A 24,653-nucleotide genomic window follows, 5' to 3' on the forward strand; every position below is an offset into this window, starting at 1 on the left:
AATTTCTGAGGCAATTGTAAAGAAACTAGGATTACTAACCACACCTCACAAGAAGCCATATCCATTGGGTTGGTTATGTGATAAAGCAAAGCTACAAGTGACTAGACAATGTAAACTTAGGTTTTCTTTTGGGTCAACATTTGTAGATGAAGTTGAGTTAGATATTGTTCCCTTCAATATATGTGGAATTGTTTTAGGAAGTCCTTAATTGTATGATAGAAAAGCCATTTTCTATAGAGCTGAAAACAAGTACCAACTCATTAAAGATGGAATCAAATATATTGTAAGAGCTCATAAACTCAAGAATAATTATACTCTCATAAACTCAAGGCAGATGAAAAGAATTGTAAATTCATGCAAACAATTTTTACTGATGGTTGTAAAGGAAAAGAAACCTGATAAAACCAATGTATTTGAACGTTGTAATGCTAAACAGCAAGCTGATTTAGAAAAAGTTGTTTCAGAATATGATATGCTATTTCAAGAACCTAAAGGTCTGCCACCCAAAAAGGAAATAGCACACGATATTAATTTGCAACAAGATGCTCCATTGTCTAACATCGGAGTGTACAGGTTGTCCGCTTTAGAGAATGCAGAAATCAAGAAGCAGATATAGGAGTTGCTCGAGAAAGGGTTCATAAGACCTAGCACATCGCCATGTGGGTCTCCAATTGTCTTGGTGAGAAAGAAAGATGGCTCATGGAGAATGTGCATTGATTACCGAGCACTGAATAAGATAACGATCAAAAATCGTTATCCCCTTCCTCGCATAGATGATCTATTAGATCAGTTGAAAGAAGCTGTTTACTTTTCCAAGTTGGACTTGCATAGTGGCTACCATCAGGTCAGAGTTGCAAAGCAAGATGCATGGAAGACTGCTTTCAAAACAAAGCAGGGATTGTATGAGTGGTTGGTTATGCCTTTTGGCTTAACTAATGCTCCTGCTACTTTCATGAGAGTAATGAATGATGTACTTAGGCCTTTTATTGATGATTTTGTCATTGTATATCTAGATGACATTCTTGTATTTAGTAAAACATGGGAAGAACATTTGAAGCATGTAAAGCAGACTCTAGATGTTTTGAAAAGAGAAAATCTTTATGTTAAGCTATCAAAATGTGAATTTGGCAAAACATCTTTGAATTATTTGGGTCATATTGTAGGGGGTGGTGAATTGAAGATAGATCCCTCTAAGGTTGCAGTCATTGTAAACTGGCCTAAACCCAAATCTGCTACAAAAGTTAGAAGATTTCTAGGAGCAGCACAGTATTGGAGAAAGTTTATTGCTAACTTTTCCTTGATTGCAGCTCCCTTACATGCTTTAACAGGATTGAACAAGGTGTTTCAGTGGGGAGGCAAACAGCAGAAAGCCTTCAACACCTTAAAAGAAAAGATTAGTACAGCACCAGTACTAGCACTGCCCGATCTTCAAAGACCCTTTGAGATTGAAACGGATGACAATGATTATGCCATGGGAGCAGTGTTGATGCAGCACGGTAAACCCATATGTTATCATTCTAAGACATTTAATTCTGCAATAGTTAATTATCCCACATATTATAAAGAATTGTATGCATTAGTACAAAGTGTGAAAAAGTGGAAACATTATCTAATGGGCAAAGAGATAGTTATACATATTGATCATCAACCACTTCAATATTTACACTCACAAACTAAGTTGCAGCAATCAAGACACTATAGGTGGATAGGTTTTCTACAACAGCTTCATCTTGTCATCAGATATAAAAAGGGCATACACAATAAAGTTGCAGATATGTTGTCCAGACCAATCATAAATGCATCTACTATACTTAAGCATAATTCAGTATTGCATGAAAGCTACATTGAACAATATGCTCAAGATATAGATCATGTTAAGAACCAACTCTTGTTTCATTTGGGAAAGTTATGCATTCCTCAAACCGAAAGAGTAAAGATAATTCGAGAAGCACACATTTCTCTAATATCAGGTCATTTTGGTGTAAGTAAAACAGTTGCAAAGATATTGTTATTGGCCAAAAATGAATGAGACAGTGTCTAGATATATAAGAGGGTGTACCATGTGTACTAAAAGCAAGCCCAGCAATAGAAAACTAGGCTTGTACACTCCACTACCAGTTCCTTCTCATCCTTGGGAAAGTATTTCCATGGACTTTGTTGGGGGATTGCCTAAATCTAGAAAAGGTCATGACTATTTATATGTTGTTGTGGATAGGTTCAGCAAAATGTGTATTTTAATACCTTGTAACAAACAGATTACAGCTGAACAAACAGCAAAGTTGTTCTTTCAGCATGTATGGGTTCATTTTGGATTACCCACTTCCATTGTATCTGATCGAGATTCCCGATTTGTTGGGAAGTTTTGGTCAAGTCTGTGGGAATTAATGGACACCAGACTGAAGAAAAGCACAGCCTTTCATCCACAAACAGATGGCCAAACAAAGGTGGTCAACAGGACAGTGATCCAGTTGCTCAGAGGCTATTGCAGCAAGCATCCCAAGCTTTGGGATGAACATTTGTGTTATGTGCAACATGCTTACAACCGGGCTAAACATTCTTCTACACAGAGATCTCCTTTTGAGACCTGTTTTGGTTTCATACCAAGGTCTCCCTTGGATTTTGTCTTTGGTAAAGACATAGCGGTTGATGGACACAGTGATGTGGACAAGGCAACCAAGTTCATTGAACAAATCCAAGAGATTCACCAGGCAGTACAGGAACAGCTGGAAAAGAGCCAAGCCAAGTACAAGGCAAGGCATGATAAGCATCGGATTGAGCATAGTTTCCAAGTTGGTGATCAAGTCTGGTTGTATATCAGCAAAGACAGAATGCAAGGTGAAGGTAAGAAGCTGAAACCGATAAGGTATGGACCTTTCAAGATACTTGAGAAAATCGGTGAGAATGCTTTTCGCCTTGATTTGCCAGCTTACATGCACATCTATTCAATAGTTAATGCAGAAAGCTTGAGACTGTTTGAACCTTCATTGATTGAAGATCCCGAAGAGCAGAGTCAATTGCCTTCTATTGATGATCTGTTGCCTAAATATCTCAATGAATTGCAGGAAGATACAGTTATGGACAGGAAGGTGAGAACTACGCGCAAAAGGGATGTTAAGTACCTCAGGATTGGGCTCAAAGGTTCAAACCAAGCAGTGCAAGATGGATAGAATTTGGGCAAGCGAGGAATCTATATCCTCACTTGATTGATGCTTAAAAACCAACTTTTGGTGGTCCAAAAGCTTTTTCAATGGGAAGGCGTGATCCAAATGGATCCTACAACACTCTAAGTTTTCATGAACTCTTTAAAAATTATGCCAAAGATTAAAAGTCTTATAAAGATCAAGCTATCGGAGGGAATCCTTAGACAGTTGCAATGGCGATCAGTGTGGATCAACGAGAGCCGTCGATCTAGCGCACAGAGCGACGGACCATGGTAACGCGCGCTGACACCAACCAGCAAATGCAGGGACAAATTCAAGCAACGGAGGTAGTTCCGATATGCGATTAGCGAAGAGAAGAGAAGTCGCTAATCGCATATCGCAGGGCAAACCTCTCAGTGAAGAGAAGCCTCGAGCGCCCCAACCCGAAATAACTATAAAACGCGAAAAATAATGTTTCGGTTCCACCGGAGCTGGATTCCACAAAACCGGCAGAATATCGGAGGGGCTTCGAGCAGTAAGCGGTTTCAACCGAGTTCCGCCCGATGCCATACAGCGAGTGCCACGCGTCCCGGGGAAGAGAGAGAGAACCGCTCACATCGGACGGGTAAACATCATGTTACTTAGCCACCCGATATGAACAATGACTGTCGGATCTGGGGCCCCCAGATCAACGGCGGAGACGCGTTCCGATGGATGACCGGATTTGACAAGATTATGAAGCGAGGTCACACAGGATTTGAAGTCTGATATGGACGATACGTTGGTAGAAGGTCATGTTTCGTGGGCATTCTTAGAGTTAACGGAAAAAACGGTCGTTTCAAATATGTCCAAGAGAACTGACACTCATCCGTTATGAACTAGGTGGCCACCTCCCTGTGAGGCGTTATGCAGTGACTGATTATGCAGGACAGAGGGATTCAAACGGACAGAGGCAGGGGAACCAGAAAGCCAGGAAGCGAAAACGAACAGTCGGGAAGCAGATTGGCTTAAAAGCCACAAACTGACAGAGAGAGAAGCAAGCAGTAAGAGAGCAATAGGCAGTAAGCTGAAAGCAGAGAGAAGAAGCCGAGCTGACCTATAGAAGCAAAGGCAGCATCGAGCCAGAGTTAAGACAGAGTCAGAGAGAATGTGTACTCCAGAGAAGGCTTGAGAGGTTCAAGCGCACTCCTCTGTAATGTTTGTCATGTATGAGTCTCAGATTGGGCTCATACTATTGTGACCAATAGAGGTCGAGAGTCAGTAAGGAGAGTCTATGTACTCCAGAGACTTGTGGGATCCAAGTACAGTGTTGCTGATTTATATTTGTTGTGTGAGATTCAAATTGAACTCACTGTTGTAAAAACTCTGCTTGAAAACATAATAGAGAGGCCACCATTGAAGGCTGGACCAGGAGACGTAGCCCAGGAGTATTGGGTGAACTCCTTATTAAACTTGTTGTGTTTATATGTGTTGCCTGTTATGTTTTCTTTAACTGCTTCATTGCTTGTGTATTTCGCAATCTTATCGATCCGTTGCATAAGATAACATAGGCACATCCATGCACATGAGTCTGTATTACCTTATTGTTTGTCTTAGATCAATTTCAGATCACTTGCCCATCTGTTATGATTGTATGTTTGAAGGTTGGCCCTCCAAACCCAAAGCTATGGCCTTTCACTATGTAGTTGGGTATTTTTGTTTACTCATCATGGGCACTTTTGGGTATCGATTAGTGGGGGAATTCGTCAAAAAGAGTGGGCTAGGTCTATACTCTTGTCTCCATTGCCCGATTTGATGGTAAGCCTTGTATCCTAGTCTCGTGGGATCTCCTTTACTAGCTACTAACTTTAGGGCTAGAACTACATGGGAAATCAAGATTTTGGTTGCGTGGTCCCGCTTCCCGACACCATATACATCACTCCTCTCCACTCATTTTAACCCTATTTACCACTTTTCCCATCCAGGTCCACATTTGTCCACTGGGTCCACAAGAGGTTAGCCTCCCCCTCCCTTTGTCCACACCTTGGGTCGGGCCTAGAACGATGCCCCGGAGGTTGATGCAGCTAAAAAGAAAAGAAAAAGCATAATTTGGCCACTCTCAACAGGAAATGTACCACAAAATGCAAAAGATGGTCGAGACATACAAATTTAGCCCGTGGGCAAAAGCCAAACATAAGCTCTACCCCTTATATATGCCCATCACCCTGGTTCCTATGGGCCCTAGATGAGCCCCCTCCATCATTAAGGAACCCATGATTTTCCCAACCCCTAGTGGGCGATGAACTGCCCCACCTTAAGGGGGTAATCACTGTTATATACTACACATCATGCTCTCATCCCCTGGAGCCCCGAGTAGTTATGAAGAAAAATCAATCAAAGGCAAAAGGCATATGAAGAAGGGTGAAAAAACAAAGGTCAAGGTAACTTATGTACCATGATTGCTCCCTCCTACATTCATATACTCAAGTGTGGGCTTCCCTTATTTTAGCTACCTTTGTACCATGGCATGTGGCCCAGAGCTTCCCCTTCTTGCCCCACTCTGTTCCACCATCATATCACATGCCACCTACCACTTGATGGATGTACCATGGACATGTCATCCCTTTTAGAGGTTGAAACCACCTAATAGAATCCTTGGTTAACCCTTTTATTGAGCTTGGAGACACCTGTACATGCCAAAGCCCACTATGGAAGAGCATACCACTATGAAGTACCCACTCATTTTCCATGGTTTGTAAGCTCATTTACTCAATTACTCTAATGATTTGTTGTACTAGAGGACAAGGGGACACATTAGATCTTATGTAGTATTGCAGGTGGGTTTCCATTTAGGGTTTGGACTCCCTATACGGGGTCCAAGCCCTCTAGAGGGTCACATTGGCACTTGTAGGGTGAGCGTTGAGAGCCATGGGCCTCCACCATAATAGAGAGTGCTTCATTGATACCCAACACCATTCATTGATTTCTCGTGTTCCACCTTTTTGGATGAGGATGATGCACCTGGATCACTACGCGCAGTTGGCTTCACAGTTGTACCATACACTTAGCAGACGTTCTAGGGCCGAGATGAGGATGTGTCTCACCACAGGAGACAAAGGGAGGGCTTATGTCATCATTCTAGCCCTTACAGATGGTTTACAGACATTATCAATCCACTTGGAGACCCATGAGGATGTCATTGTGCCCCCACACCCACTTGGGGACACCACATGTGACTTGCTTGGATATCAAGGGGCCAACCCCTTGATCACTGTGTTTGGAGCCTATTCTCTCAACTTGGCACACTTTGGACTCCACTAGGCCTTCTCAATGGCCCAACGACTCATCATGTTTATTATTTTGCCCTCTTGAGAGACTTTATTGTTGTGTTATTGAGCTATCTTAGTGGGCTTGTCATCAAGTCATGTCATTATTGAACATTATTTTATTATTTGGGGCATTATTAAGCTAACTAGCTTATTCAAACCCCCTTATGGACTATATAAATAGATGAGAGGCTCATTCATTTCACTCATCACATTTTTGGATTGGACTATCTCTTCTTGAGAATTTCAACTAGCCTCTTTGATGGATGAATTGGAAGTATAATGCATTTTGATGTTTGGAAAAGCTTATCTTTTGTCTTGGAGCTTCAATATTTTTGCACATTGATGATTGGAGGATTTTCGCTATACTTGTAAGTGTCATTTTCATGTTTTACTTTACATGTATTGTCACTTGTGTAATGTATGAATGATTTCGCTCATGAAGCTAGTGTAGCTACCTTTAAGAAATGTGAATTTGTCAAAACTGGTCTTTGTGAGAGATTTTCATATGTTTCACGTTCAAGTATGATGAATAAATGTCCTAGAGGTATATGATTCTCATTATTACCTTGATAAGTCATCAATTGCAGCACCAACGAAGTATAAACTTTCCTAGAAATTTAGTTGTTGCTTCTAGGCCATGCGAAGTTGCTAGGAAACTCCTTGATTAGGTATAACTTTATAAGTTATCTCTAAACATTGGATTACATTGACTCCATTCTCCCAATAGGCTAGGCATTGGTCTAGTCTGAGGTGATCACCAAACAAATATGTTTTACACCTCATTTTCCTCTTTCCTAAGCCCTAACCTAGAAGGCCATCTAGGACATCACACGAATTTCATTGTAGCCATCAAAAATTGATGAAAATTGGTCTAGAGATGTGTTGGTGAGTCCTCTAGAGGTCCTCCAAATTTGAGGTTATTCCGACGGTGGAATCTCGAGATATCCTAAGCCCTAGCTCAGAAACCATTTCCCTAATTTGATTTTGGTTAGAGGCTTCATTAAGGATCATTGCATTCACATTTCAAGAGAAATTTCCATTAGTGTATTGATCAATCCCAAACCCTCGACCTTGTTTGGGCCCACTAGAGCTTCTTTGTGGTCTTGCAACCTTGCAACTCCAATTCCACAAGGACCGCTTAGAAACCTTATCTTCCTAGGATTCTTGGGTTTAGGGCACCTCATATCAAGAAGAAACATCTCAACCCTAGGTCTAGGCATCCTCTTAGCCCTTCTAAGAGAGCCAATCACCTTGCTTTCAAAGCAAGTAAACCAATTATCTGAGCCTCTCCTGTGAATGGGCTTTAGGGATCACTCCACATCCTATCATTGATCTATCTATCCTCGTGATTCCTCTCATATTGTGACTCCTCCCATCGATGAAAGTCTGTAAAGAGCAGGGAGCTTTAGCTGAGGTGACAATGGGCTATTGTTCCATTGTTTCCATTTGACCTAGTAGTTGCTCTATAGGATCCCCTCCTAGGACCCCTGCTAGTTTCAGCAGTAACAAACATCAAAGCTTCATGAAAATATTACATTATGCCATAATGATCTCAACAATTCACAGTAATTTGGGAGAAGAGTGAGCTCTTTATTTACAAAAGAGGCTCCCAACATCTCTCCCCCTTTTGCTCCTTAGAAAATGCCTAAGAAAGCTCAAAAAAGATTGACTTATCATCCACAACAAACTTGGAGACTAAGTCATTAAAAAAAGTAAACTTTGCATTACTTGAAACCCTTAAAGAAGGTTGACATCCCACTTGGAGAGGCTCCATTTGCTTGAATGGAGCATCGATTGCAATACAAGTCCAATGTTCTATTGAGAAATGACTTTAATCTATGTTGCAGGAAACTTGGCCCCCCTTATGTTTCCATCACATTTCCCTATTCGAAACCATAAAACACAACTGAAACACATTTCAACTTGTATGAAATGCACTTCACATGTCGGAAATTTGTTCCATACAAACTGAAACACATTTCAACATTTGTATTGTTGCCACAAAATCTATCAGGCCTTGAAGAGGGGATCCTACAAGGCTAAAACTAGACCAAGAGACAACAATGGGGTAGTGGCCCTGTTAAAATTGGCAACTAGGGCCAAACTCCATGTGGGTCATCTTATTGATGGAATCTGATATTTTTCTTGGATCCCTCTCATCGAGAGGTGTAGGATTGATCTAAAGATCATCCAATTCCGATAAGTATTCGTGGAGATATGAATTTATTTGTGTTATGGGATAATTCATCAAAGTCGGCCAGCAACCAAATAAACCCCACTTGTGCTCAACGTTTTAGTATAAATAGAGGTGGCCTTCAAGTCATTTCAACACACTCGGGATCTCTTCCTCTCTACTTGTCTTTGGGTTTTAGTAGGAGAGATCCTAAGTGATAATGTTGCCCTAATCCAGAGGGCAGAAGCCGGAACTGCCAGAACAGCCGAAAAAAGCTGGGAACTGCCGGAACAGCAGGAACTGCCGAGAACTGTCGGAACTGCCGGGAACTGCCGGGGAAAAAGCTGGGAACTGCCGGAACAGCAGGAACTGCCGAGAACTGTCGGAACTGCCGGGAACTGTCGGGAACAGCCGGGAACTGCCGAAACTGCTGGAACTACCGGGAACTATCAGAACTATTGGGAACTGTCGGGAACTGCCGAGAACTGCCGGAACTGCCGGGAACTACTGGAATTGCTGGAACTGCCAGGAACTATTGGAACTGTCGGAACTGCCGAGAACTATTGAAACTGTAGGAACTGCTGGAACTGCCAGGAACTGTCGGGAACTGCCAAAACTGCCAGAACTGTCGAGAACTGCCGGAACTACTGGGAACTGCCATCCAAAACTGCTAGGAACTGCCGTCTGAAACTGCCGAGAACAGTCGGAACTACCAGAACTGCTGGGAACTGTCGGAGCATCTGTCTCCAAAGGAGAGCAGCATGCAAGGGACAGCTAACTAACATTGGGGCAGTTGTACGGTACTTAGTAGCATATACACCAAGCATGCAATGTCACATCTAGCATGTAAGGGACAACGAGCATGCTAAGGACAACAAGCATTAGATGTTGTTTTTGATAAGATAAAGAAGCGTTATCTTGTATTGGCCCTCTCCTTCAGATTCTTTGGGAATCTGGCTTATTGATTGTAGTGCTTCAAGGCACTTCATCGGATAGTAGGGTGCACTCTCTAATTTGGTAGAGATGGAAACAATCGTGGGATTATACTTGGAGCCGATGCCACCTATCCCGGAAAGGGTGTAGGGAATATTACCCCTCAATTGAATGAGGGTAACTCGATTCATTTACAGAATCTCTTTTATGTACCTGATCGCAAGAAGAACCTGGTGTCCATTCAGCAATGGAAGTCAAAGGTTACAGGGTGGCACTCATCGATGGAAAGGTAGTAAGGTACGTGTTTGAAAATAGAATTTTCAAAGATATTTTTGAGTTCAGGGTTGTATCAAGTTGCAGGAAGTCCACTGGGGACCATGTCCATTGGCACATAGCACCGGAGGTCTGTAAGTCAGATGGTGACAGGGATGCCTGAATTCAAAAAGAGCATGAAAGTACATGTCTGAGATGTACTGAAGGAAAATCTTATAAGGGGACCATTCCCCTCATGTAGCAGGTCCACAGGTTTGGAACAACCTGAGGGGTTTGATATTCATGATCAAGAATCTCACATATGCAGGTGAAAGAAAGCCCTCTATGGCTTGAAGCAAAATTCCCCGGGCGTAGTATGAGAGGATTGATACCTGTCAGATGAAGCTAAGATTCACTAAGAGTGAAGCCGATCCAAACTATTGTTTGAAGGTTGTGGATGATAGACCTCTCATACCAGCACCTTCTGAGGACGACCTATTTCAAACAGGTGCAAACCCTCTCACTTGCAGAAGTAAGAGGGAGTTGGATTCCGGATGTGGAATGGTAAATTGCAAGCCCGTGACTACCTCGAGGATCTTAACTTTCAGAAGTTATATGGTGATGATGCTAGACCAGATTTGGGAAATGCCTCTAAGTTTCATAAACTCATTTGCATTGATGTTCTTGGTGAACTTCCATCCGGACATATGTTTTGCAGTTAGCAAGGTGAGCTCATATTTGGTTGAGCCTCACTGGATTGGTGCTAAGAATCTTCTGAGATATCTTCGGGGCACAATCTCTCATGGATTGAGATACACTGCCGAAAATATGAAGTTGCATGATTATTCGAATGCTAACTGGGCACGCAGTGTGGAGGATCACTAAAGCACTTCTCAGTGCTGGTTCTCTTTGGATTCTGCTTCGATATCATGGATGAGCAAGAAGAAGAAGTCGGTTGCTATAAGCACTGCCGAGACCGAATACATAGCTACAAGTATGATCTCATGTGAAGCTGCATGATTGCAGAAGCTCTTAAGTGAGTTGTTTGTATACATGATGAATACCACTGATTCTCTGTGACAACCAGAGGGGGGATTCGATTATTGAGGAATCCCGTATTTGATGATTGCTCCAGCAGATAGACATCAGATACTGCCTTATATGGGATATGGTAAGTCGATGAGCAAGGAGGCTCCATCGCATTGAGACTGATGTACAGGCCGCAGACATTTTGTCAAAGCCTCGGGAAAGGTCAAAGCTATGACTTTCCCGAACGACTTGGAGTCGTTGAGAGACCTTCTTATAAGGGTCCTGCATGTTGCATGCATTGAGCTATGGGAGCTCTGTGGGGCTTGGGGTACTTACTAGAGCAACATACGACCACAGAGCGACTCACCCTCCCCTGGTGGTGCACTATGTACAGGATGATAGGTTCAACCTTCCCCTGTGATACCCTATGGCAACTGTGGAACAGAATGATTAGTTCTCTTATGCGCCGGGATGATTAGTTCTCCCGTGGCCACTGTGAAACAGGATGATTAGTTCTCCTGTGGGCCAGGATCATTAGTTCTCCCGTGGCAACTGTGAAACAGGATGATTAGTTCTCCTGTGGGCCGGGATGATTAGTTCTCCCGTGGCAACTGTGAAATAGGATGATTAGTTCTCCTGTGGGCCGGGATGATTAGTTCTCTCGTGGCAACTATGGGGCAGGATGATTCGTTCTCCTGTGGACATGATGATTAGTTCTCCTGTCGAGGCATCCTACCCATGCAGTCTGGGACTCGTCGGAAGTACCTCTCATCTGATCAATGAGCAGGGAAATGGGGTTAGGGACCATAGTAATACTATCGATGGACGCATCGTTGTATCTACCGTACTCCCTATGCTAGGATGACCTGCATTGATCTGGGATCAATGAAACTGACTTAGGGTCAATAAGAGTGATGTGACACACTCTCTTCAAATGAAACTGACTTTGGGTCAATAGAGAATGGTATGAGACATTCTCGATCAATTCTTCTTCTTCATTGTTCAGCAAAGTAGAGCAGAGCAGAGCAATGCAGGGCACTGATGGCAGAGATAGTACAGTGAGACATATGGATCAGCGAATGGAGTTCTCCCTAGTTGAGAGGGAGTGTTAAAATTGGCAACTAGGGCCAAACTCCATGTGGGTCATCTTATTAATGGAATCTAATATTTTTCTTGGATCCCTCTCATTGAGAGGTGTAGGATTGATCTAAAGATCATCCGATTCCGATAAGTATTCATGGAGATATGAATTTATTTGTGTTATGAGACACTTCATCAAGGTCGGCCAGCAACCAAATAAACCCCACTTGTGCTCAACGTTTTAGTATAAATAGAGGTGGCCTTTAAGTCATTTCAACACACTTGGGGTCTCTTCCTCTCTACTTGTCTTTGGGTTTTAGTAGGAGGAAAGATCCTAAGCGATAACGCTGCCCTAATCTAGAGGGAAGAAGCCGGAACCACCGGAACTACCGAAACTGCCGGGAACTGCCGGAACAGCCGGAACTACTGGAACTGCCGAGAACTGCCGGAACTGTCGGAACAACCGGAACTGTCGAGAACAGCCGGAACTGTCGGGAACAGCCGAAACTACTGAGAACTATCAGAACTGCCGGAATTGTCGGGAACTATCAAAACCGCTGGAACTGCCGGGAACTGCCGAGAACTGTCAAAACTACTAGAACTGCTGGAACTACCAGGAACTGCCGGAAATGCCGGAACTGCCAGGAACTGCCGAAATTGCCAAGAACTGCCAGGAACTGCCGGGAACTGCCAGAACTGTTGGGAACTGCTGGAACTGCCGAGAACTACCAGAACTGTCAGGAACTGCCGGAACAACCGAAACTGCCGGAACAGCCGAGAACTGCTGGAACTACCGGGAACAGCCGGAACTGCCGAAACTGCCGGGAACTGTCGGAGCATCTGTCTCCGAAGGAGAGCAGCATGCAAGGGATAGCTAACTAACATTGGGACAGTTGTATGGTACTTAGCAACATATACACCAAGCATGCAATGTCACATCTAGCATGCAACAGCAAGCATGCTAAGGACAACAAGCATGCTAGGGACAGCAAGCAAGCAAGGGACAACAAGCATGCTAGGGACAACAAGCAAGCAAGGTGCAGCCAGAGCATAGGTCAGTACGGCAACATGGTGTAGCAATGACACATAATGTAGTACTGTGATGGGTACAGTCATGATTAATGAAGCGTGATGAGATGCAACATAGTGATGATGGGTGCAGCACAGTGAGGTGCAGCATGATGACGAAATGCAGCACAATGATAGGTGAAGGAGTCACCTTGGAGAATCAGTTGAAGCAGCATGTCTTCAATTGATCTCATGTATCATCTTCTTAGAGATGATCTATGCTCTTATCTAGATAAGTCAAAGTGTTGACTTCTGTTGTAAACGTACTCTCTCTCTCTGTTGAACTATTGAAGAACATATAAGAAGAATTGATCAAGGGTTCCCCACATTGGGGTTTGTCCCTGGCTAGCGCCACATCTTGTGTCCTCTTGTCTTGGCTTGTCTTCTGCAATTTATGTTTATGTTCTATCTACAGTTTACTTTAATGCTGATGTGATTGCTAATCTGGAAGAGATATTGAACTCACTGTGAAAATTGAAATAAATTGCTCTAAGCATAGAACATACCTAAAATTAACAGGCCCACTATCACCTCAACCAAAACGTCGTACTCTTTACAGATTTTCATCGATGGGAGGAGTCCTGATATGTGAGAAGGTCACCTAAGATAGATATTCTAAGGTTTGGGTACAAGGTGACACAATAAGGCTTTCTACAAGAAAGTCACAATTTAGGTCCAAGGCTCCAATAGAAAGCAATTCGTTTTCTTGATAGAGCCCTAATTGATGAGACGCAAGACCAAGGGTTTGATTGATGGGTTGGGTGTAGGTGTAACCAAAGGTCAAGGCTTGGAGAAAATATTTCCAACAATGTATATTAGCAAGTCCAAGGCTCACGAATCCTTCAAAGAAGCCCCTAAGTTGAAGCAAAAACTAGACTAGGATTCCCCCTTAGGAAAAACAACTAGGGCAAGAGAATTTTTGGATAAGATTGAAGTGGATTCCCACCAAAAAGATAGGTTTTGTGGAAAATGCAAACCCCTTGATTTTTAGGCTCTCCAATCCCACAAACTCACCTTGCCTAGGGCCTAGGGATTCGCACCAAGCCCTAGTTAGCTCACTTGGCCTTGAAGGGGTCAAATTTAGAGAAAGAGAAATTATGGATTAAAAGAGAATTTGATCACTAAACAAATGGACCAGTCCCTTATTCCTTGGGAGTATGGAGTTTATGATGTGTTAAATTTGCCAAATAGTTACTAAGGAGGCAGAAATTTTTATGCCCTAGCACCAACACTTCAAGGACTTATCTATGCAATGAAAAAATGGAATTTTCGTGGAAGAGTTAACGAAAGACCACCACTAAGACATTCATTCACATGTTATATATGAATAATGCATGTAATGGATCATCTAGAATAGCATTCAATATATCTTCAACAAATTAGGGCATAATTGCAAATCCTATTATTAACAATATTCCATACATTAGACATGTAAAAGATAGATCAACAATTAGGTACACTTAGAGGATAACATGCAAAATATCCATCCATTCATCCAAAGAATAGCTCCAAAGATAACAATTTATCTCCAAATATCAAAATGCATCAATAGATCCAAATTCTCCACAAGTACAAGAGGCCAAAAATGCACAAGAAGGTCGAAAATCCAAGTGTGATGTAATGATTCAATACCAAATGAACTCTCCTCTATTTATATGAGGAGGTCGAATGTCTAATTTAGCCTACTAGCCCCATGAAATGATAAAATAATGTGCCATAACATGTCTAGGTCACAAATCGAGCTAGTAGCTAATGAACTAAGCTCATTATAATCCACACGTGTGAGCCAAAATAGAGAATGTGCTGACATCATGCATGCGTGAGCCCTTCTACGGCTAGCGTTGAGGGCTAAGGGTGCCATATGATGTGTAGAGGCCCTCTAAAATCATCTCCTAGGAGTTGGCCCATAGGTCTCTGTCAATCTTCCTCTGTGGACACCAATTTTGGTTTTGGGGCACAAAAGTGATCTCATGGATCTCCAAGTGGTTAAAATGCCTATCCTTGCTCCAACGCTGAGGGCTCTCAAGGAGTTGCTAGCCATCCCATGTCTCTAGGTATGAGACCATCCTCCTCTCGGCCCTAGATCAACTGTTAATCCCTGATGAAGTGCTAAGCTAGCTGGGGGCATTATGGGTCCAAGTACAACATCCCAAAAAAGTCATCAATGTAGGGCAAAGTGTTGGAACGTTGTGGGTGTTGGAGGTGCCCATGGCCATATGTGATGCTCTACTACTGCTCGGAGACCCATGCCTCTCAACACCTCATCTGTGGGTGTCAACATGCTCCTTTGAAGGACTTGAGCCCCAGTTAAGTTGCCCAAGCCATGATGAAACCACCTGAAAATTACACACAATATCCAGTGCTAGCATCTACATCATCAAGTACATTTAATCATTTTTGCATCTAAGTGAACCAAGCTTGCAAGTAATGGGCAATTTGACACTTCAAACGAGGCTTCCCTTCCAAAATTAAGGCTTTGAACTCGCTATAGTGTTACCTCTCTAGGTAGGTGTGGCTAATAGACCACCCTATTAGGTGTTTCTAGCCCTTAAGGGGAAACGACATGTCTCTGGTCCACCCTTCAATTGATAGGTGTCATGTGAAAAATGATGGAACAAAGGGGAGAAGACTTCATGGCCAAGTGTTATGGTCAAAGGGACCAACTATGATGGGCTCCTCATCCTGAGTGTATAGATGTGGGGAGGGAGAAATTGTGGATGCATGAGATACCAACTCGGCCTTTGTTTTTCCACCCCTCTTGTGTGCCTTTTACTTTTTCTTGATTTTTCTTTGTATTACTGCTCATAGCTCAAGGGTTAGAGTTTGCTTTGTATGATGTATAGCAGTGATTACCCCCTTAAAGGTGAGGCAGCTCATTTCCCACCAGGGGTTGGGACATACAAGGGTTCCTTCACATAATATGAAGAGCAACATGTGCTCAAGAACTAGGTGATGGCCATAATGAGTGAGGTAGAGCTCATGCTAGGCTTTTTCCCACATGCTAATGTGTATGTCTCAACCATCTTTTGCATTTTGATCTTCTTTTGTTTTTGCTTGTGGCCATCATATGATTTTCCTTGTTCTTTTAGTTGCATCAACCTCCCAGGGCCAAGTTCCAGGCCCTAAGAACAAGGATGTATGGTGCCAATCTCAAAGAACCAATGGTTAGTTGAACCCGAAGAAGGGAGGTGGAATATGGAGCTCGTAATGTAAGATGGAAAGTGGTAAGTATGAATAGGGAGAGATGGGACTACACTATCTCAATTGGGGTTTTCCAGGTAGTGCCCCTCCTATACCGATTGGGCCATTAAGGGAGGTCTGGCTAGACTAGGATGAAAGATTAACCCTCCATTTGAGGTGAGGGAACAAAATGACGGTCAAAACCCCTCTTCCTTCCAAGTTACCCCATGATCCATGCCAAATTCCCAAAATACAAACAAGCATAAGCACTCGACTACAAAATGAATAAATTACCTCTTGATCAGAAGCCCACCTTCCAACATGCGCTCTTGCCAAATGGGTGAGGAAACATATGACTAATGTAGGTGGTGGAGATATGAATGACACATCATCACCAGCTACTAGTGGCTATCAAGGGGGTTGCTGACTGCCGACTAGAAGAAATGATAGGAGAAAAATTTCTCCTATGGGGTCACCCACATTTGGTGAGTAACATGTACAACATGTTTTGAAATGAAATTTATCTTATTTTGCCTTGATTTAATTGTTGGGACCCACAGTTTTGGTTTTATTGCCTAATCAAAGGTTACTTATGAATTAATGGGACTTCTAGAAACCTCTAATATCGGAATTTTTTCTTTAAAACAGGTTTCACTCTTAGTTTGCACCAAAATGATGTTAATTAATGGTATTGTTAAATTCTTAAAGCAATAGAACTTTCACTTAAATTTTTAACATTACATTAATTGTTTCAGGATGTTTGAGAGTGTTTCCAATCTCATCATTCTTCATATGGAGAAAATAGAATTTCATATCCTATTCAAAATTCAGAAGACTAACAATTTTCAAAATTTTAGGATTATTTTCATTAGATTCTATCATGTATGAAGGTGTGGTATTGGTAGTTAATCAAGAGCACCCAGCTCTTTATGTACATCCATGTTAGTGATATTGCTTGACAAACTCCTTTGTCATGGCCTTAGCAAAAATGTGCCCTTCACTCGAACCAAAATCATTGATCAAGCATGCTAGGCTTTTCGTAGCATATTTTAAAGCTTGGATTAGATAGTTTCATCAAAATTAAGTGGTGCTGACTGATGTCCCTTGAGGATTGAGATAGAAGAAAAGGGTGATACTAATGATGAACATCCCAATATAAGTGGTGGTGGAATATTACTTGTCATTTATGTTTGTCATTTAAATGTTCTTGCTCCTTTATTCATAATGATTTCTTTCCAAATTTCAATCAAATGTGTTATATATATATATAAAATGTTTCCTCATTTCCAAATCTTTGGGGGTTCACATTTGTAGTGTGTTTCCGTTTTAGAAAAGTGTACCTGCTTCCCCATATCATGCAACTTAGGCTTGAATTCGCTTGGAGGAAAATTAGGAGACCAAAAGAGGCCCAATGTCTCCCTTAAGTAGCTCAATGTTCACTTGGAGTTGACCATTGACCCCTAACGGCTACATGAAAGGTGGACGGCTCCTTTATTTGGTCTAATCTTTGTTTGCTTTCATGCTTTAAGGCTTGATTTGTTTGCTTATACCTTTCATCTTGGTCCATAAGGCTTTGATATATCTCTTTCTTTGTTTTTTACACTTCCACATCACTTTAGTGCTTGCCCCATCACCTAAAAATACCCCCACAGCCATCGTAAAAGAAGTTGGCCCCTTTTGATGATGAAATAATGCTTGAAAAGGCACTTTGAAGAAGGCATTTTGGGTGCTTTGATTTGAAGATGTCTTGGCTTGCCCAAGAGAGTGCAATGGACCTCTTTCCTTGCCTTGGAGAAAGTGAAATGTTGCCTCGTGAAGCGCAAAATCTTCATGAATCGTGAAACTGCAATGAAGAATGATGGCCTTAACCAAATAGGTGCGCATACATAAGAGAAATGGTCCATGCAGGGAATAAAATATAGGTGCACTAAGACAATGATGAGATGGGTGTTTCCACCCTTATGCAGTGTGATCACCTTTACATGGCTAATAAAACAACAGTTTCTGTATGCCATGTATCCTAACAGATCCACCTCCATGATACCCGAATACCAACCCAAGACATAGGAATATCCATCAAGGCAGGGAGTTACCACTCACCAGGGGCAGTTAGCAAAGCCATAAAACCAAGCACCATGAAGATAAGATTAAGTAAACTAGTTAAGACCATCCACCCAGGGAGAACTAAGATACACTTCTACACTTCATCCCACATGACCTACAAGGCCATAAGATTGTACACATTTCAGCTTACAAATGGTGTTGTCCTCTGTCAAAAATTTTGGGGTACCCCTGCTGAAAGATGGGTAACGAGACACAAGGAAAGTTGGCATAAATGATATTTGACCAAGTAAAAATTGCAGTGCAACATTGCCCCTTAATTCACTTCAGGGAAACATGGTACAAAAGAATTTGGCCAGATAAACATTGAAATCCCTCCCCCCAAAGGTTTTGTTGGGTAGTGATACAAAAGTGACCAAAACTGACAGCAATAACCTAACCATGGCAATTAAAAACAAGATCGTAATGGAGAGTCCTTCAGAATTATTGCTGATAAGAAACCAAAATAAAATTTACACAAACCTCTTCAGAACAGTTATATCAAAAAAGGGTTTCCAGATATGAGCATAGGCACAAGCAATCAAGAATGAGGAATCAAATCCCACAATGTTCTCTAAGAAATTTCCTGAATGATATAGAAGATAGCAAAGTGCATGTTGAAGCTAAAAGCAATCTGATGAAGTTATGTGCAAGTGTCAAAGATCAACAAGAATACTCCAATCATGCAAATGAAGGGAAAGAGCGCTAACCACGCACCTGGTCAGCAAGAGGGTCCAAAAATTCAATATGTGCTCCAAATACACATGTAACAAGATGGTCTTTCCAGATAAAATGCAGATGTGCCAAAGAGAAGAAACAAAGAAAACTGTTGTCAAAAAAACTGTCCAACAGATACCAGTGCCATGGTCAATCAATCAATGAGAGCAATGAGGACTGTACAAGACTGTATCATTGATGACTCAAGTAGAGAGGAGCTTCTCTAATACCATGTTAAATATTAGAACATAAAGGCAACAATGAAAGGAGTCTCCACACATTGGGCATAATATAACAGTAAGATCGACATCAGAATTACAGTGGAGAAACCCTGATGTGGTAGGAAGTTTCACTCTAAACAAAGATTGATTTCATTACAGGATTGCATGGGGTATCATGATGTTTACAATGGGATAGTAAACCCCTTTAAATAGTGATCAGCTCTAGCTTCACTACTGCATTAATTACAAACCATTAGGCCACCTTCTCACCACTATAATAATAAAGGATGATTAAGGTCACCTTCTAACTTCCATATTAATGACAAACCTTTAAAGCCTTACATCAAAGACAATCTCTACTCTGTCAAGATTAGCCAACATATCTTTAATTTCTACTCTGTCAAGATTAGCCAACATATCTTTAATCCTTACTCTGTGAAGATTAGCCAACATAACTCCAATAGCTTGTACTAGAACCTTTTGTGCATAATCTAAACTACTAGGAGGGATGGATGAAAAAGCATTCAAAGCTCCGTTCCACTTAACTTTGAGCAAGAGCTATGAGAAGGAATTTCTGAGTTGATCGTTGGCTGTTAATGGCCTGTACCTCGTGAGCATGAATGCTTGGAATCTGAAGGAGGGACACTTAAGGGAAAAGTTACCATTACGCAACCAATTATGTAAGGTGTGTGTGTGCGCGAGAGCGCGTGGGGGAGTTAGCATTTCGCCACCAATTATGTGGGGCGTGTGTGCTTGCGGGCGTGTGCAGGGGGGTTGTCTAGAGAGTTCTTACCACTTGGAGTGTCTTCCACCGTAACAATCTTTGCGTTTTTCTGGGTTTTCAAGATGGCGTCCTCAATTTTCTGCAGACAAATGGACTGTAATAAGAACCATTGCATTCATTACGCATTCAACACTTATCCAAATCACTAGTTATCGTACTTTAATAACATTGTCAGAATAATCCTGAGGAATTCTCCATGGTAGTGCGAATGAAGCAGATCTCGATGTGGTCGAAATGCATGTTGGATTAGTTGACGGGCATGGTCGTATTATCCTGTATTACAGTATCACAAACCAAATTTTGAATCTGGATATAAATCATAAATGTTTGAAATTAATGCAAGAGGCAGATTATAGCAACAGAAATTCTGACCCATTTTCTAGTCCGAGCTGGAGGCCGTCCTGTGATTCGGAAAATGGTGTGGGTGAGATGGAAGGCACTGACAATGCAGACAGAGGTGTGGCTAAAGTAATGCCAATTGCCACAGAAACCAATGTTCCACCGTTTTTTATGCCTTCTGTTAGGCTCCAACGGCAACATACATAACTTACCTGCTTTGTTACTGGTCGAGCTTTGTTTAGGCCGAACCTGCAGAATCTTATAGGGGTAAAATTGTCGGATAGAAATTGGGTAGTCGTTAATATGGCAGACATGATCCTAGTGTGGAGACTCGGACTCTGATAGCAGGAACAATTTCGATGATTTCTTATCCCGTCATTCAAAGTTCGCCCGATAATATCTCCTTTATTTGGTCACAATGTGTTGTAATGCGCTTCAGTACGAGACAAGCACACAAGAGAATGAATAACTCTAGCTAGTAGGCCACACTGCAAAGTCCGCAGAAAACCAGATACAAATATCAACCGAAAGTTGGCGCAAGTCTAACCCTGGGCGAGGCGTTGTTACACCCCCTGGGTTTAGCCCTCATTTATCTTCAAAAGCTTGGGATTAAGAACAAATGGCTCACAACGACCATTACCAGTCCTTTGCAACCTATGAGATGACAGCGCCCATGGAGCTTCCTAAGAGCATATTCTATGCTGAGATCTTTCACATTGTTTTCTTTGGGATAAGATGGTTGGTAGAGTCGTTTTAAGTTTAACATTGATGGTAATATTCAGAAAGTTTGGTGTATGAAATTTTGACGAATAAAGTATATGGTTCACTCAAATAAATTTTTTCAAACAATTAAAGTATTTATATGCTTTTTTTCTCTGTATATATTTTTTTTATTTTAAATATTATAATAAAAAAATTGAGTTAATTGTCTACAAGTAAAATATCATGAGAAGATAAAATGACTCATCTTCACCTTTAGCCTTCCGAGCCATCCTATTGAAAAATAATCATGTTGGAACCAAAGGACATTGAAGAAGAGAGGAAAAGAGTCAGATAGGAAACTAAAAAGAAAGGCAATTGCAAAAGTCAGAATAATGGTTTTTTCATTTGACTTTTTTCGGGTAAAATATGTGTGTTTAGTGTGAGTTTCACAAAAGTTAGAATGTTGGTTTTCCCATTTGATTTTTTTTAGTAAAATATGTGTGTTTAGTGTGAGTTTCATTATTATGTGATTGCTTCAATTTTGTGGCTATATATGTATGCTTAATTTTGTTGTGAGAATCGCAATCTACAACAATATTTCAATTACGGGTTAATGTATTGTTAGGTTGTATTTATCACTAACATTTATTTTGTAATTGTTTGGACTTCATGCATATAACACCCTTATGCAAAGTATATTGCCTTCTATAGTCAAACAACTCTTTAATTTTACCACTCACATACTTTCCTTGAGCTAGCATAATATTTTAACGTATTAATGGTGAATGGTTGAGTGCGATTTTTTTCAAATGTATTGATGACAACAATTTCACTCTTCCTTTTTGTTTTGACTACCTTGTTATATAAACAATAAACTACAACAATATAGGCTAGGACATCCACACATTTATGTGTTCATTAAGTGAGGGAAGTCTGCAAACTCATCACATTCATAAATTTGGCCTCATCGCTCATCACATTTATATATTTGACCTCATACTTAACCATTTGCAACATCCAAATATTTGAACATTGGAGTGGAATTTAAGGATAATTTGTTTGGATTGTTGGGTTAAAGTAACTGTTTGTGCATTGTAGAAACTGCACACTAGAACATTATTTGCTTGCACAAAATAAGTTGATGTTTTTGTATGTGAACAGGATTTTGAAAGTTTGCACCATACATATACATTGTTAATGTATCATGGATATCGATAAGGAGTAGCATTCACCATTGCAACATTGCTTTAGCATATAAACAAATATTCGGTGAATGGGTAGAGGATTACCTCATTAAAGTGTCATATTTGCATATTAATGAAGGATGTAGATTTAACTAGTCTGGAATTTGTGTAAATATAGTGTCATTTACCATATTTTATTGTTTATTTTATGGTTGGGTACATATTTTCACAACTATTTGAATTTAGCAAACCAAGCCTTATAACTAGATTGGTATGAAGTCATTCATTCTAGTTAATAAACAAGAATGAACACAACTTATTGGTCAAAGGAAAAAACAAATCTTATTTCCACGGAGGATTCACGTTGATGAAATGAATGGGTCATAGGCCTAGAATTTATGGATTATATAGGTATCAAAGCAATTGAATCCATGACCTGGAAGTAGTTATTAGCACTTTCAGGAGAAGGCAAACCCATCATGGTAAGGCACTGCAAAGAGACATATTCAAAGAAATAAGGAGCTTTAATGTTCAGATCCAAGAATAGAATCAACGCTTGGAGGAGAGGATAATAGAGTTGGAAAAGGAGGTTGAGACATTGGCTAAGCTAACAAGAGTTGTTCAAGAGCTAAAGGAAGCACAAACACTTCCTATTCTTACTATAGAAACCAACCCCATGACTAAGACAAGCATGGTAAACTCATCCTCCATAAAAAATTCTCGAGAGGACTTTGTTGATTTTGGAAAGCATACCAAAGCCATGTATTCCAAGTTAAAGAGACAAATGGGTTACAAAGGCCAAGAGATTAGCAACAAAAGCCAAGGGATTGTAAACCCAGACGTAGTTGAACATAGGCCTAATCATGAAGGCCTAGGTCGAGAAGAGAGATTGAGTCAATCAAATACCAACAAGCAAAGCTTGTCAAGACAAGAGGGATTAAAGAAGAGGCCATTTTGATTGAAATATAGATAGTTGAAAATAGAGTGGATAGCAAACTTTTCCAACCTATTTGTAGAAGCTTGAAATAGGTCAACCAAGAGACGTTTCCACCATCCAAAAATGAACCAACACTTGTTGGGAGGGGGAAATGTCAAAGCATATATGGTTTGTTTCTACTTTAAGAAGAAAATTCACAAGGATAATGAGTGTTGGCACTCTAATGTATGTGCCTTCGGTGGGAAGAATGGTAAGAAATCTTCCAAAAGACAAGTGCATGCTCAAAAGAACATGAACGACATAAGAATTCCAAGCAACCCATGTGTAGGAATTTACAGGGTAAGTTCCTCAGAAAGAATACCAAAAGGACACCGCTCACAACCAGATCACAGATCAATACACCAGTATTTTTGACGTGGTTAAAACCCTCAAAGAGGGAAACAGTCCACGGCCTATCCCAACGTGGGTACTACAGGCAATTTATTAATCAAAGAATGAAAATTTACATAAGCTTCTCTCATGCACGGATTACCCGAACAATGACCCTCCATGCGCTTTAAATAGAACTCATGGACCAATCGGGTGTCAAGCCACGGATCAAGTGTCGGTAATACCGAGGAGAGAATGAACCGTCGGATCACTACATATCGTGACCGTCGGATTGTAAGTTACAAAATGTACAACGGTAAAGAAACACACTTTACCTAACTCTATACCTAACTCTACACTAGACCAAGTTGAACTTAACTATATCCTATGTGTCGGAATATCCTAACATCCCCCCTTAAGAACAACTTGGGATAGGATTGAAGGATTTACAAATATGACATAATAGGAGAAGGAAGGAGGCACTAGAGCCTATCCCCCCTTAGTGACAACTTCCTGAACTCCAAGCATATATCGAAGTTTAGTGAACTTCGCCTCTGTGAGAGCCTTTGTGAAGATGTTTGCAACTTGATCATCTGTTGAACAATATTGCACTTCAAGAACATGGTCATGAATGAGCTTTCTGATGAAGTGCATGTGTAGTTCAATGTGTTTGCTGCGCTGATGTTGGACTGGATCTTTGCATAGCTGAATGGCACTTTGATTATCACACCAAAGTGTGGTTGGATGCTGCTGCTCAAAGCCAAACTCTGATAGGATCTGACGAAGCCACAAGGCTTCCTTACTAGCTTCCACGGTACCACGATACTCTGCTTCTGCTGACGAAAGAGAAATGGCAGCCTGTTTCTTACAAGCCCATGTAATAGGTCCTGAACCAAGAGTGAAGACATAACCGGCAGTAGACTTCTGATCATCAGGGTCACCAGCCCAATCAGAATCAGTGAAACCAACTAACAGAGGAGCTGCTTTGGCACTGTAATGAATCCCAAACTGTACTGTACCTCGAACATAACGAAGTATTCTTTTAGCTGCTTTCCAATGACTTTCACGGGGGTTTTGCATAAAACGAGCAACAAGGCCAACAGCAAAGGAAAGATCAGGACGAGTATGGGTTAAATA

At 41.2% G+C, this 24,653-nt stretch overlaps 1 protein-coding gene across 1 annotated transcript in view; it reads right to left on the minus strand.

Annotated features, from left to right (window-relative positions):
* The window catches only part of LOC149142575 (thylakoid lumenal 17.9 kDa protein, chloroplastic-like), a 77,884-nt gene extending 56,814 nt beyond the window's left edge, over nucleotides 1-21,070 (minus strand). The window contains exons 1-3 of the mRNA XM_089449435.1: nucleotides 20,358-21,070; nucleotides 20,144-20,258; nucleotides 19,995-20,064 (exon numbers count right to left, since the gene is read on the minus strand). Coding sequence (XP_089305561.1) covers nucleotides 19,995-20,064; nucleotides 20,144-20,258; nucleotides 20,358-20,638 — 466 coding nt within the window. The 5' untranslated portion in view covers nucleotides 20,639-21,070. The remainder of the gene's footprint in view (nucleotides 1-19,994; nucleotides 20,065-20,143; nucleotides 20,259-20,357) is intronic.
* Nucleotides 21,071-24,653: the final 3,583 nt, after the last annotated feature.

This window comes from Pinus tabuliformis, chromosome X, assembly GCF_031772625.1.
Source record: "Pinus tabuliformis cultivar Carrire ecotype Pingquan chromosome X, CPIR1, whole genome shotgun sequence".
NCBI classification, from domain to species: Eukaryota; Viridiplantae; Streptophyta; class Pinopsida; order Pinales; family Pinaceae; genus Pinus; species Pinus tabuliformis.